This window comes from Ictalurus furcatus, chromosome 24 (assembly GCF_023375685.1).
Source record: "Ictalurus furcatus strain D&B chromosome 24, Billie_1.0, whole genome shotgun sequence".
Taxonomy (NCBI): Eukaryota; Metazoa; Chordata; class Actinopteri; order Siluriformes; family Ictaluridae; genus Ictalurus; species Ictalurus furcatus.
Genome location: NC_071278.1, coordinates 10,399,906 through 10,415,776, shown reverse-complemented (window position 1 = coordinate 10,415,776; position 15,871 = coordinate 10,399,906). Strand labels below are relative to the sequence as shown.

Sequence of the window (15,871 nt, the reverse complement as noted above, 5' to 3'; positions counted from 1 at the left end):
CATTTTTCCTGCTTCCAACACATCAACTTCAAGAACTGACTGTTCACTTGCTGCCTAATATACGGTATCCCACCGCATGAGAGATGCCATTGTAACCAGATAATCCATGTTATTCACTTCACCTGTTAGTGGGTTTAATGTTATGGCTGATCGGCGTATATATTTAACATCCTGGATGTTAAAAATGGAACAGTCAGTGTGAGAATTTAATATTTTTATTTTATTGCCCAATCAGATGCTTGCTCTGTAGGAGAACAGGTGTCAGGGTTGTAATAGTACTGATGATGCCTACAATCATTACAAAAAAGTGGATCTAACGACTTCTTTTTTGTTTGTTCTGTTTTTGTTGCTGCTTTCAGCATGAAGATTTCCTGCTGGCATTGCAAGTGAATGAGGAGCAGTATCAGAAGGTAAGCCCATCATACCATGGTTATACATTTCAAATCCAATCAAATTTTCTATTTCACTCATACATAACCATACATAGTGTGACACGCAGTGAAATGCTTTTTGTGACCGCGCCGATATGGAAAAGAGAATGGGGAAAAAAATATATAGAACATAATAAAGATAAATATATATAATAAGAGAAAATAAGAAAAAAAGAAAGAATATAATATAGAGAGAATAAAACTAGAATATATGAATAGAAAAATTGAATAGAACATTTTAGAAAGAATTTACAGTTTTGAATATAATACAAAAATTACGATTATATATATAGTAAAATTACAAAACTGAAAAGGAAAATTTACAGTTATAATATATTAATTGCATTTGTTTGTGTACTATTTGTAAAAAAAAAAAAAAAAAAAATTAAATTCTTTCCTAGTGATTCTTAAAAAAAAAACTCCTTTAAGATTAATTTTACATAACTAACTCTGTTGTTAACTGGAAAGGTAAAATTATGGGCAAACAATTGAGAAGAAAAGGAAGACACTATATTTTGAATGTAAGCATATGTTAGCATTATTAGAAAGCATTATTAGAAAGTGTTGTAGTTTGCATTCAGTGATCTAGCTGCAAATATGACTTTAAAAAAAAGAGCAAAATTCAGTCTTCTTTCTTTTCATTTAAAAGAAATGAAAGAGCTGCTTGTTTGCAGATCCCCTTGATAGAGATTAAAGATTAGTCTAATAATAATTAGTAGCTCTTACTCCTATACCGTCAACTAAAAATAAAGAAATGTTCTAGTTTAGTCATTTGTGGCCGTGTACTTTTCAGGATGGTCAGCTGATCGAGTGTGGCTGCTGCTGTGGAGAATTTGCCTTTGAGGAGATGACCCAGTGCAGCGATGGCCATCTCTTCTGTAAAGAGTGCCTGGTGAAGTACGCGCAGGAGGCCGTGTTCGGGACAGGACGGGTAAGCCGTGAGCGAAACTCGGGTACGATCTGTGATCACAGAGTCAGCGAATCTCCAAATGTCCACTGATCTGCTAAATGTTCTGCATTATTATTATAAAGACGATTATGGTTGAATGCTCGACTCTGATTGGTCAGAAGGTGTGCGTTGTTTTTGTATAGCCGCACGACTCGGACAGTAGTTCCAACATGAACGTTAGGTCGAAAATCCATTTATATATGTAGTATAGGTTTTAATGCATTATTGTTTCTATAGTAACGGCTCATACGCAAGGACATGTATGGCAGACACATCACATAGTCTAAGACTAATAATAAAAAGGTTAAAAATGTGCTGGTGGTGGTGTTTAACACAGGAAAGCATACAAAATTGTTGAGCTGGTGACTAAATGTATTCAACATTTACGGGAGGAGTCTGGGTTGTAAGTGCTTTGTAAATCACAGTGCTTTACAAAGTTTTCCAGCACAGGAAAGACTTCAGGACAGAGGAGTTTACATGTTCTGCTTTCTCTGTAAAATAACAAGCTGTGTTTCTGAGAGAGAGTGAGTGCGAGCGAGCGAGAAATAGAGAAAGAGAGAGAGAAATAGAGAGAGAGAGAGAGCGAGAGACCGAAATAGAGCGAGCGAGAAATCGTGAAAGAGAGAGAGAACTAGAGAAAGTGAGCGAGAGAGAGAAAGAGAAAGTGAGTGAATATGAAAATGATGTGAAAATAATGCAGGTTGGTTCACCATGGTTCAGCTAGAACATGACTGAAACTGTGCAAGCATTGTCTGGCATTACGGAAATCACCAATTAAACTGTGTTCATTCTCGGCTCCTTGAAATCCCCCTTGTTTTCGTGGTGAAGGTGTTTTCCGCATCCTATCTTAATAAGTTTCACTTTTATTTTGATTCAATTGCTCCTGCTGTTTAACATTGTGTTGATTTAAAACTTTAATACATTAGTTGTGGAACGCTTCAAAGTTAGCCCTGACTCCACTCATCCTGCAGTTGAGAGGTGACTCGTCAGTGTTTAACTGTGTTTAACCGTAAGCGTGTTTTGCGTTGCAGTCGGAGCTGAGCTGCATGGAGGGCAGCTGTACCTGCTCCTTCCCTACCAGTGAGCTGGAGAAAGTTTTACCAGAGAACATCCTGTGTAAATACTACGAGCGGCAGGCCGAGGAAGCCGTGGCCGCTACCTGTGCGGACGAGCTGGTCAGGTGTCCGTTTTGTAACTTCCCTGCTCTCCTAGACAAAGAGATTTCTCTCTTCAGCTGCCCCAATCCCCGCTGCAGAAAGGTTAGTGCGTACAGTAAACGTTTCTCGTGGTCCAATGGATGTGAGCGTGACTCCAGATCATCTTCAGGGTGTCCCAAAAGTCTCCATACATAGAGGACCGTGTTTCCCAGCACCACTTCGGTTGTGTCTGCGTCAGCGGCTGTTGACGTGGACATCCACTTCTCGGTCCACCTGTGTTTCCTGTTAACATAGCGACAGCTTCCCTAATAATAAAGGCGTTGCCTTTTATCAAAGGCGTTCTTAAAGGCCTTAAAAAATATATATAGACATAATATAAACTAAGTATGAAACATTTTGGAAGATGTCTTGCTAAAAAGTGTTAATTTCCCCCTATGTTTATAGACTTCTGGGACACCCTGGGATTGTGGCTTATTCAAACACACATTTATGTCATTTACAGCTGAAGACAGGTCATCAGAGCAGAGACTATCTACAGGGCTAGAGAGATTAGTTTAGTAAACAGGAGAGCTTTCACAGATTTTTATAGGTGTGTTTGTCTTATTTAGAGACATAAACTCTACCTTTAATGGTTTAACTTTAGAATATAGCTGTTGTGTCTAGTCCTAGGGTTAGGCTAAAATTGACCCCCTTTTAATACTAATAAAATAGTTAAAAGTTCATTTAATGTTCTCCTGTTTACTTCACGTTATACTGTATAAATCTGTATTAATGAGCTGTACAGATATCGTTTCATACCGTTCCATCCCTGTGCATTAACCCTTCATTACGACGTCACTTTCACGCTTAAAACGCAGCACGTTATTGGAATACCATTCGCACAGTGTAGGTGGTGAAAACAAGAGTCTGATATGTATCTGATACAGTCCCTGTACTGTCCACACTGATTAGACTTCACCTTTAAATAGCTTTACACCTTTATCTTGTTACTTGCCTTCCAGACAGATGATGTCCACTAGTGTAACTATTAACAAGCTTCACTTTTCAGAATGCAAAGGAAAGCCTACCATTAGGTCATACGTGGATGAACAAATTGATACGTATTAAAGCATATTTTGAGGACCGAGAAAGGACAAGACTCCACAAATGAAAGCATAGGAAGACATCTACATCGAAATCTCCTTTACATTTAAAAGTTTGTGATAGCACAAACAAAGCGGAGAACGGAGGAGGTGAGATGAGCGAGAGCAGGATGGAGAGGCCACGAATGCAGAGCGTGAAAGGAGAGAAAAGGGATAAAAGGAGATCCATGAAGTTCCAGCTGAGATGTAGTCAAGTCAAAACAGAGCGTCTTTAGTTAAACACCCTCCATGAACAGAAATCAGAACCACTTTAACCCAATCCGAATCGCATCTACAGAGACAGCATTGTTGAACACTATACCAGCTTCATGAAGTAAAGCTGTATGAGGTTTCCTGCCATAGGAGAGGCTTCAAGATGGAGGACTTTGCACTTTGGTTCCTCGATAACCTCCGAAAAATCACAAAGTTCTTTTATGAGTGAGTGAGTGTTTGTAGCTGTTAGAGCAAAACTGATAACTAAGTTGTTTCAAGGTCATTCCACAACATTAAGTTTATATAAACTCATGAATAATTCATTGTAATTGTTGGCAAATTGCCGTGGTGTAAGAGGAATAAAACTCTGAGATATAGGAATGAAGCACTTATTTAATCAGTTTAAACCCCCCCACAATGTTTTTATTTTTTCACTTTTAACACTTTGAAATACAGCCTTTTACATTCATTCAAATGCCATACAACCATTAGATCGCTGCATTTACACTAAAAAAATAACAAGAATGCTCCTGTTTTAGTGAATGGTAACCTATTCATAATTGACTATTATAATCGTAACGAATGCAAAACAAAACGAATATATGTTGAGTATAGCAATTCTACAAGGTCGGAACCCGAAATTGTCCACAAAGATTCGTCATCCACTAATTCTTCTTTTAAATCCAAATCCTTAATATAATCAACGAAAGGGCTCCGTATGTTTTCAAATTCTTGCTGTTTAGCCTTTAATATGTAAGTTATCCTTTCTAATGGAAGGCATGACAACATCTGTCTTATCCATTGAGTCTATGAATTGGTCTATGAATCTTTGTCCACAACAGAGCCACACATTTTTTTGGCATGAAGCAAGCTGAGGTCTATAAATGCTCGCTCATTTCTACTATAATTATCGTTTCTCTGGGTAGAAGCCCAACAGAAAAAGCTTAGGGTCCAGTCAAATTAACCTCTCGTATTTTTAACTTGACGTATAAGTTTGTATATTTCTTGATGTGGGTGGAGTTGATCTACTGTACACAAAAAAAACACACACAAAAGTGCTCTTTTAAATTTATCTGCAGAATTATTTCTATTTACTTATTGTTTGTACATCATACAGTTTATTTATTTATTTTATTTTATTTGAAATCTTCCTAAGAGATGAACTCAAGAATCGATGAGCTGATGTTTAATTTCTGAGATATATGATATGATCTGCTTTCCTGATATTTAAATGGAAATTGTACTAGGTGTTGTCCTGCTAGGTTGCTGTGTGAAAAGTAAATACGTTAAATGGCTGTATGTTTCTGATGCTTCACTCTCGGCGGTGGAGTTTCTTTCCTGTCACTGGGTGGTGCTTTGGACTGTAGAATAACTCATGAGGGGGCCAAAATTGAATGAGACTAAAGGCTTTATGGCAGGGCCTCTGCTGCGTAAATGACCTGGGTCATGTTAGAAAACAAAGACACGAGCATTCGTTATGCCTGCCGTAAAAGTATGCAGCACTCATGACTTCAGAAGCTGTTTGAACTATTGAACTATTCATCAGCACAATCGAACAGAATTTTATAAAGGGGAAAAATGTTTATCTCTGCATGCATGTATATACTGCTTGTTTTGCATGTACTTTGATAGTTGCAGCATCACTGGCCATGTTGGAGTATGTATAAACATTGTTGTGCAAAAACATCGAACAGCAGTTGATGAGTTGTCAGTGGGTGGATTTGTTTTATGTTGTGTGTGTGTGTGAGTGTTTGAGCCGTTGGTTTCTGTTGTTTTATCTGAGCTGTGTGTGGGAGTTGTCTGGAATGTACCGGGGCAGCATCAGCAGTAGAATGTTAACTGTCTCTGTATCAACAATGCAGCATTAGCAACCACTTACTCAGAAGAATGCTGGGAAGTCCTAATGCTTTCCCATTTGTCCTCCCACTCTGCTACTTTCTCTCCTTCTCGTTTTGCTGTAAACATCTCCTCCATGGCTGTCTTTTTTTCTTCTTCTTTTTTTTTCCGGTGCATACATCTGCCCGCTGGATGGCAGTGTTGATCTATCATGAGGTCGAGCATTGCCTCGCCCAGCTCCACAGCTGCATCTGATTACACACTTCCTCCCGCAGTCATCCACTCCAGCCCCTCCTGTAGCTTCACCCCCAGAGGAGGAGGGGGAAAGCGGGAAAAAATGAGACACCCTCCATCAGCATGGTCCTTGGCCAGCTACTCCTGGTCGATTTTAGTGCGATCAGGCCAGACCTCCATTTTGTTGCTCTTTTGGTCTCTTCCTCTTCTGCATGTCACAGGACCGAGTAAGAGGAAATGGAGAGCAGCAGGATGTCTTGAGTTTCATCTCTCGACCCACTTTCTCTTCCTTTTTCCTCACCGTTTCTGACCCGTCTTTGTGCCATTCTTGTCAGCTATGAACTTTGAACTACAGCGAGATGTTCAGCTAGATCTGAGTCATATCCTTTCACTGACTTTTTTTTTTCCACCAAAAATGTGCAGACTGCAGGGAAAATCAGAACCAAATGTGTTCTTTACCTCCTTGAAGCTCCTGACCCCATTGAGCTCCAGTGATTTACCCGCATGTACTCGCGTTAAACATTTTAATAGGATCTCATTGCCCCTAACAGAGAGGAAGAGGTTATTCTTCCCTCCCAGGTGCCTTGTTTCTGTGAGCATCTCATGGTCCTTACCCATACACAGGAAGTGTACTGTATGTAGAGAAGAGAGCTTGAACCCTACCCTTGTAAACTGCTCTATCCCTGAACTACGGCCTTCCTCGTGCTGTAGGGTTATATGAGGGTTATATAACTGACACACTTTCTTTCGCCTATAGGCCCACCTCTTTCATCTACTACAGGCCCCTGATTGGCCAGTGCCAAAGCCTTCAGAATTTGACATGCCCTGCAGTTCATGTTCGCCCCAGATTTGTTTTTTCCACTGGCTTGCATGTTTAAAATATGTATACATGTATTGGATTTTGTGCACGGTTAAACATGTTTTCAAGGGTTTTCTTGTTCTAATTTGAACCCTCAATGACTGCGAAACAATCTGTTGTAGGGTTCTGTATTAAACCTTTTAAATGCGTCACCAAAGACGCCCTAAAGGCTGTAGATTGAACCGTTTTTTTTTTAAGGGTGAATAAATGGACTTGCAGGACGAAAACACGTGAAGTCGTGTGTTTTTGGTCCTCACATTGCTAAAGGCTACTATAGCTTATTTATGTATTTATTATACTGTTTTATCTTTTACATGCTACCTTTTAAGGCAACAATGACTGGTTATGAAGATTGACGATGAGATCTTGTTAAGACACGCTGCATAATCTGCATGGGTTTCGCCTTATAGCTCTGCCTCAATAATCCATGAACAATGTGCGCCTAGCCCAAGTTCAACACACCTGACTTCACAATGAAATACACCTTCAGTTTCGTATTCTGTCATCTTCTACTTAGGCAGTTGTGCGTGCATGCGTGCGTGTGTGTGTGTGTTGGTATTTATGGGTGTGTCGATGGTCCCCCAGACTGCTACAGGCCAGCTACAGAGAGAGAGCGAGAGAGAGTGAGAGAGTTGACTGCAGCGGTAGCAGCTCCCCAATCAGACGCGCTGCTAATGTCTTCTTCTGCCATATAAGGTCTGATGCTGCTGGCTTGGGGGAAACGCCACTGAAAAGCAGAGAGACTGCATGCTTTAGCACGCTGAGCAATTTTAACACACTGTGTATGTCCATTTCAGGCTGCCAGAGTGTTATACAGACACCCACTTTTACTTCACATGAGCAGTTTCGACGTATGCCAGAGTGGTGAGATGGGCAATCAAGGTCAAGATTCCAACAGCTTGAGCAACCTGAACTATTTCCCCACTTTATCAGTGACTGCTTTGGTACATGCCGAGGCCAGACGAATGATCTTTACTTACAGGAACACGTAACCAAAGCAGTAGTGTGTCTCGAGATAAAGGTTTTGCCGTTATACCCGTTTTCGTCTGGTTTAAGAAAATCAGACAAACCAATTTTTTTTTTAGTACATGCACACTTCCTGTGTGGTCGAGACAGTTCCTGTCACTTTGATGCTCTAGGAGGGCCAGCTCTGTGGTAAACACTGCCTGCTATGTAAACTTTTCACGGTCATTTTACCCTTATTCAATTTAGTTTTATTTCTGTAGCGCTTTTTACCATGGACATCAGCTTCACAGAAACATATAATCACAGGATACAGATTTTAAGTGTGTGAATTTATCCCTAGTGAGCGAGGCGGTGGTGAGGGAAAAACACCCTAAGATGATATGAGGAAGAAACCTTGAGAGGAACCAGACTCAGAAGGGAACCCGTCCTCATCTGGGTAACAACGGATAATGTGAAAGTAAAAGAATGTTCATTATGGTTTTTATATGAAGTCTGTTTGTTGAACTAGTCCACTGTTCACTAAAGGAGACCTGAGTGCAAAATTGTATGTGGTAAATACAATTATCTTTCTAGGCAGCTTTCAGATTCGAGTCATGATTATAGAATTTGCCATGTGGTATTCTTCAACGTCCCAGTGGAAAACTTGCGGCCCAGTAGTTTTCCGCTCCACTCTGTGAGACTTCTGAAGAACGTGTGTTGGCGAGACAAAGTCGGAGAGGTATTTTAGGCAGAGCCAAACAAATGTATCGAGCTAATGGGCCACTGGTAGCTGAGAAAAAAAATATCTGCATCGCAGCCAGAACTTAATCATCCAGTGTGTGGAACTTGGTAGAGCTTGGCTGACTAGGAAATGAGAAAAGTTCATGTAAATGGCGGATCTGAGAATTGTTTGACTCCGCCCCATCACCAGCATATTCTGAACCATCCAGGAAGTTAGAGCTTAGCACCGGCATGATGTCACTGCTGTATTTTTAGCCATGCTATATAAGTGAAGGTGCCAGGATGCTAATGAGTCTCAGACAGTCAGCCAAGCTTGGTGTAGTAATCTACTTCATAGTTCTGCACCACACAGAGCACAGTCGCTGGGCGGAGCACAGCCTCTGTACTTTACCCGCAGTCACTGAGCACTGGTTTTGCAGTCAGCGTGAATGAAGACTGGCATTTTGGGGAACCTTGCCCGTGCTACATGCCCTGCTTTACAGGGATCATAGCAGCATAATATAACTGAACAGACACTTATTCGAATTTCTTGCTTCTATCTATCCATTTCTGGCGATCTAGCAAGATACCTAAAGCTGATAAAAATTTTATTTGAGTGACCCCTGACACAAGTGATATTAACTACATAAGGCTTCTGATGTGGCAAGTAAGGTTTTGCTGAGATCTGTACAGTTTTAGGTTTCAGTGGAATTAAGCTTGAGGCAGTGTCCACTGTTTAAGAAATTGTATTTCCTCTTTCATTCAGCTTCATTAACCACATCATCCTGGTCAGGTTGGCAAGGATCCAGAGTCTACCCCGGCTACACTGGGAGGGAGGCAGGAATACACCCTGGGAGAAATGCCAGTCCATTACAGGGCATCATGCACACTATTCGCACCTAAGGGCAGTTTAGCATAGCCTACTGACGACATCTACTGGCTTCTTCTTTGGAGGTAGGATTAAACCTGCGAACCCGAAGGAAAGCCATGTGGACATGGAAGAACCTGTGGGGTTTTTTTTAATGGTAATTTAAACATATTTTAAAATTTGCTATAAAAATCTATTCATACATTATGTCCTTGTGTTTTTTGGCGTGGGGTGTGGGCGGTCAATGTCTTAAGGTACCTGCACACACACACACACAGCGATTTCATCGCTCTAAGATGCCAGTCGCTGTACTGTGAAGTTGCCAGTGGGTGTTCTTACTACTGGTTGCCACAGTAACATTTATCAATCGGTGGAGAAACCATCATTCCACTTTTGACAACAAACCAGTTTTCTTCCCGTTAAAATGGAACACTGAGGGAATAAAAGTCACCAGTGTATATGATATGTGCATCATATTGTACGAGATGAAGAAGAAGCAGTATCGCCACTACGGCTGTCTGTCTGCGGGAAAGCGCAAGCGCCCGACCTACGAAATGACTTGGACTCGCAGGCAACATGGCTGATTACGGATCACGTGCGCTCCGCTGTCTACACTCCCATTAGTAGTCGCTGTTGAACTTTTCTCAACTTTATCTCGTCGCTGGACACGCCCACATCTAGTCACCGATGCTCGCCGTTACTCGTGTCGCCAGAGGTCGTCAGCTCTCACTGAACATGAATGGTCTCTGGTCGCTGTGAGTCGCCGCACGTGTGACCATAGCTTTAGATTAAGGATGAGCATGCTACACGTTAAATGTCAGAACACTGATCCTTGCTGTCCTTTTCCCTGTGTTCTGAACTGTACTCTACTGACTTGCACTCACTTTCAGTCTGTGTATCTGCACAAATCCTAGTGTTATCAGAAGCCAAGTAAGTGCTTTAAATATATCATGACTGCTACTACAACTACTACACAGCTACAATCTGTTTTAATTTGTGTGGGTTTTTAAAAAAATAATAATAATTTAAGTAAGTAACAAAATGTACAATCCTAGCCACTCTGTTCTATGTTTATATGAATGGAAACCTTTTGTACCTTGAGGAAATGATTCCGAAAAGAAGAAAGCACGCCTGAGTGTGTTGCATGAACAGCACAGCTTAGTAATTAACAGCTTAGCTTAAGTAATCATTGAGAAAGCTGATGTTTAAAAGAAAGTATTTAGTATTTTATCCAGGTTATTCCTATTCCTATCAGGGCTATGAGGCAGTCACGAGCCATTATTTATCCCTGTCTCCCTTTTAGTTTGTTAGCTTGTCTTTCCCCATCCCCTTTGCCATATTGTTGATCTCCAGCAGGGGGTGATCCCTCATCGGTTTACTGCTCATCTGCAAACCACCCCACCCATCTCTTCCTCTGTCTGCCTGGCCATTGTCCCAGTTAGTAGAGAAAAGACAGATGCTCAGTAATGTAACTGCTGTACATTACAGTTAGTTTTTCCTAAAGCCAAGCTACCCCATGTTACACTTGGGAATTATGTCTCTGGGCGTGTATATAAACGCAGAGAATTTGACTAATCTATTGTAAGCACATATTCGTATCCTTTGAGTCCATTTTCCTCCGCCGGTATTCACCCGAGGCTCCTTTACGTAGACTTCACAGCTGTCTTTAAATATTGAAATCTACCAGCATTTACTTAAGGGGAGCAGTTACTAGGCAACTCGGCGGGGTGTGTGTGTGTGTGTGTAAGAGAAAGGAGCTGGTGCTGCTTAAAGCTGTCTGGCTGTCCCTATAAAGTAGGTGCCACGTGTGGAATATGTGGAAGTGGTCTGAGTTGAACAGAAAGTAGCAATAGGTTGAAATATAATGACTGCTATGGATCAGAACCTCCTCATATCCAGCAATAAGATGGCATGTGTGAACTGCGTAGGCGTCGTCGCGGTATTTTACCAGCACCCTGCTTCACACGCTTATGTGCGTGCAGGGCTCCGTTGAAAGACAGGGACAGATGTCCTTTGCAGTCAGCTGAAAGGCAAAGCTTTGTGGGCAAGCGTGACTAAAATGGAACAGACGAGAAACGCCGTCTCTAGGCAACCTGAGGCCGAGCGCAGTCAGACCGTAGCTTCTCTTGCTGCATAACTGAACGTGTGGTTTGAGCTTTGTTTAGGTGTGTACTGTACTCTAATTCTCATAATGCTTACACGTAAAGCAACACTGGTCCTCTGGCATTGTTCTTTAGTCTGTACATGTCGAGTTGATGGCTGGCTGTGTCATTACTAAATTCCGTTCTTATGGATACTGGATGTGTTTGTTTACTGTGCTAATGCGTTTCTGCGCTTTTATCCTGTGGGGTTCTCCTCTAATGGCTTTCCTTTTAATGTCCGAGGACTCCTAGGATATAAAATACAAAAGGGTATCACTCAGACACAATGCTGGGAACCTGACTCGCTTCCTCGTGCACAAACAAAACTGCACCGAGTGGTAGCCCAGCTGTCCGGCTCGCTTTGATATTAAACGTATTTAGCTGATGACTTTAACGCAGTGGTTTGTTTGTGTCTCTTTTCCTCAGGAAAGCTGCCGGAACTGCCACGTACTGTGGAAGGAGCATGCAGGAAAGACATGCGAGCAGGTGCTGGAGAGGGATGAAATCCGGCTCCGGGTGGCTTTGTAAGTGCCTGCCGGAAAGAGGGAGGGAACAAAGAAAAAAACTCGGGCAATATATTTAATAATTCAGCATGGAGTACTGCAGGGCTCACGCTGATGTAATGCACCACAGAGATCATCATCATCATCATCATCATCATCATGATTAGAACTGACGTTTTACCTTCCTAGAGCTTCATATTAAGGCCGCTTCAGACATCACTGTAATACCCAGCCATTTTAGACAGGTGTAGTTCTGCCTTTTGTTAAAGGATAACAGAGGCCTGGATAAATATGTTCAATGGAGCAGCAAGCTAAAATGGCCGGTCAATCCTGGTCTGGTCAGGATGTGTAAAAACATGGCTTCCTTCCTGCATCTGGTTAGAGGAAACAGCAGGTCTAGAGACAGCTTATCCTGTTTACCTTGCACCCTTGACACCTTTTTTATTTTTTCTTCTTACAGGAAATACCCCCACTGGGTGACTACATTGAGCATTCTTTTCTTAGCCGTCTGTTATCACACTGATCAGAGATCATTTGCATAACCGCTCATGCTCCCGATGTTGTGTAAACTCGCCTGTGCTTGTGTTTACGTCCCGCTCTGCAGTGAGGAGAGGATGACGGCGGCCCGCGTCCGGAAGTGCCATAAGTGTTCGACGGGGCTCGTCAAGTCGGAGGGCTGCAACCGAATGTCGTGCCGCTGTGGCGCCTTCATGTGCTACCTCTGCCGCGACCCCATCAACGGCTACAACCACTTCTGCCAGCACGCCCGCTCTCCCGGCGCCCCCTGCCGCCAGTGCAAGAAGTGCTCGCTGTGGACAGACCCCACGGTAAAGCCAATGTCCCCTTTTCCTAATGTGGGAGCTCATTCAAGGCATTCAAGAGACCACAAGCACGCTCTCTCTCTCTCGCGTTTGTACATTTCTATAAGGAGGCACTACTGATTACGCCACTCTATAAAGATTACGCTGTTAAGTTTAAATCCTTTATTTCAATTGCGTACCTAAATTTCATGAACGTTAAAACTCCTGTTTCATATTAACGCCTATCCATAAGAAAGTAGCTCGGAACAAATCCATAAATTAATACGAGTAAGGCTAGATATTCAAATAAGACACAAGAAGAAGCTGCAGTGGCTAAGCTGGCGTTACCGGAAAGGCACGCATAGATGGTGCTCTTTGCCGTTTAGTCGTTATTGACGTTTCCAGTCTGTGAGTGTTGATGGACATACTATAGAGATATAATGAACGTGAATATTAAATGCACAGCAAGATCTACACTGAATATCTATTCAAAATTTCAGTCTGTAGCAATACAGTCAGTACAGATATTGGCACATTATAGCAGATTTACTAATCTGGTGAATAACATGTATATGAAACCCGCTCATTAGCAGCTACATGTGAGTAAAAACCACCAGCTCTCGAGACTTTTTAGTCCTGATGCACACCACGATAGTGCTTTCTGCTCTCTGCATCAAAATACTACCAGACACGGCTTTTCTTCTTCTAACCCCCCCCCCCCCCCCCCCCATTCTCACTGACTGAATGTGGCTGTAGGGTAAACCGCAGGGGCATTAGCTGGACTGTTAATCATCCGGGGCTGAGCCCAGATTTTTCTCCATCAAAAAACATACTTCTGAGTTTCCATGTGATGGGCTAATTGCTTAAAAAAATGTGAAAATTGGACAAAAAGTTGGATTTATCTTAAAACCTGCCTCTGGACTACCATGCTATCTAACGTGAGACTAGGCTAGTTTGGTGTCGCGAGAAAAAAGGAGGCACAACTACGCTATCACTGTATGGGTTTAGCTGCTACAGTGCCATACTAAGTACGTTATCTGTCCTTATGCTCTGTTCATATCGTGTTCATGTAAACTGGAACTCATGTAGACATTTACACACCTTGTTTTCCTGCTCAGCCTCAGATTATGTTAGTGTTTCAGTTTACTGGTAAGAAATCGCGTATATCCATTCCCCCCGCTCACACTAACTGACTGTGCGAGTTAGCATTTGGAAGAATTGAGAGCTGTCAGCCAATAAGACACGAGTATTTCCACGTATTTTCCCTGTCTGATTGGTCTCGCCTCTGTTCACCGAAGATACAATATTACAACTCTGCCGTCTTCTTTTACTGACGTTCAGTTATGTAGTGACAAACTCCCCAAGTAAAAAAATCCCCAAGCCAGGTTACGCTCCTGTCATAATGTGTGTATACCCGAATAGTGATTTCAGATTTTCGAATGCCTATACATGTCCCTAATTACTACATCTAATTATGTTCAGCTCTCCAAACCCCAGCAGAGACGGATTCTCTGAATCAGGACCAGGACCAGTGTCCTGTCAGTGGGAAAGGGTTCTCAGAGCCGCCTACAGCACACCCAGGTCTTTCCCCTGCGCTCTCTTCAGCCAGTGTGTTTAATGCTCAGCGCTATGCGTGCAGTCTGCTCCTCAGTTGTGACGTAGTGCGGTAACATGATACACAACCGCCACGAGGCTTTACTTATCGCACCAAGGTGGTTGAACTTTTGAATAAACATTTCTGGATACAGGTGCAGTTTGTTCCAGCTTGAACTGGTTATTTATATATAATATATACCCAATGCTCATATAACGGCACTGTATATACATTAGAGCTCGTTTAAGTCCTGACTAGTGGCTCTTCTATGACAATAATCAAACACGCTGTGTAATTTATGCTCGGCGCTGATCTCTGAGAGTGCAGAGGTCTGTGCACATTAACACTGTAGCTATAATCTGCCTGTGTAAAGGATAATCTCAGATCCAGTCGGAGCTCTGTTTGCAAATCAGAGCTGCCCAATTACCACAAACAGTTTACTGAGTTACTCCTGGATTATTCATATCATCAGACCGTTCTTGTACTAAGTTCCTCAGTAGAATGAAAAGTGACCACAGGTTTATGTTTATAAATTGTCTTATTTATTACCATGTATGAGGATAAAAAGTTAGTTTGGAGAGTCTACATAAACTTCTCTGGTCTGTTCTTCATATCCAGGGATTCCACTCTTATACGTCTGATTATTCAACTTGTCTTCAAATGCTAGCTAAGTTATATAATGTGTAGTACTGTAGACATTTACTCGAATGTCTGGCGCGTTTTCTTTGTAAACATGGCGAAGAGCTACTTAGGTTTACGTTTGACATTTATTCATTTAGCAGACACTTTTATCCAAAGCGACTTACAGATGAGGAAATACAAGCAAAGCGGAGAACAATACAAGTAGTGCTACTGTACAAGATTTTGAATTGAGTTCTGGAGATTGAGTGAGCAGAGTAGAGGTGTAAAAACCAGAGTAAGTGCAGAAGTGTGGGGGAGAGGGGTTGGGGACACGTTAGGGGTTAGTTAGGTGTTGACGGAAGAGGTGGAGCTTTAGTTGTTTTTTGAAGAGAGTGACAGATACTGTGGTCCTGATTGAGGTTGGAGGTTCATTCCACCACTGAGGAACAGTTAGTGTGAATGTTCTGGAAAGGGGCGTTGAGCCACGCTGAGTAGGTACTACTAAGCGTCGGTCATTAATTGATCGCACATTGCGTGAGGGAACATAATCCTTCAGGAGAGTGTTGAGGTAGGGGGGTGCTGTTCCAGACAAGGTCTTGTACGTGAGCATCAAGGCCTTGAATTTGATGCGGGCGGCTACAGGAAGCCAGTGGGGGGAGATGAAGAGGGGTGTGACATGGGTTCTTTTGGGCTGGTTGAAGACGAGGCGTGCTGCTGCATTCTGAATCATCTGAAGGGGTTTGATGGAGCTGGCCGGGACGCCCGAGAGTAATGCGTTGCAGTAGTCCAGTTTTGAGCCTGAACTAGTAGCTGTGTGGCCTGTTCGGTGAGATAGGGTCTGATTTTCTTGATGTTGTACAGAATGAACCTACAGGACCG

At 42.2% G+C, this 15,871-nt stretch overlaps 1 protein-coding gene across 12 annotated transcripts in view; it reads left to right on the top strand.

Annotated features, from left to right (window-relative positions):
• The window catches only part of rnf216 (ring finger protein 216), a 29,996-nt gene that overhangs the window by 11,485 nt on the left and 2,640 nt on the right, over positions 1 to 15,871 (top strand). For 6 of the 12 annotated variants that reach the window (XM_053612492.1, XM_053612491.1, XM_053612495.1 and 3 more), the window contains 5 exons: positions 360 to 410; positions 1,225 to 1,362; positions 2,412 to 2,639; positions 11,901 to 11,998; positions 12,582 to 12,804. In XM_053612492.1, coding sequence (XP_053468467.1) covers positions 360 to 410; positions 1,225 to 1,362; positions 2,412 to 2,639; positions 11,901 to 11,998; positions 12,582 to 12,804 — 738 coding nt within the window. The other 6 variants (XR_008384525.1, XR_008384526.1, XR_008384527.1 and 3 more) reach the window with 6 other exon arrangements.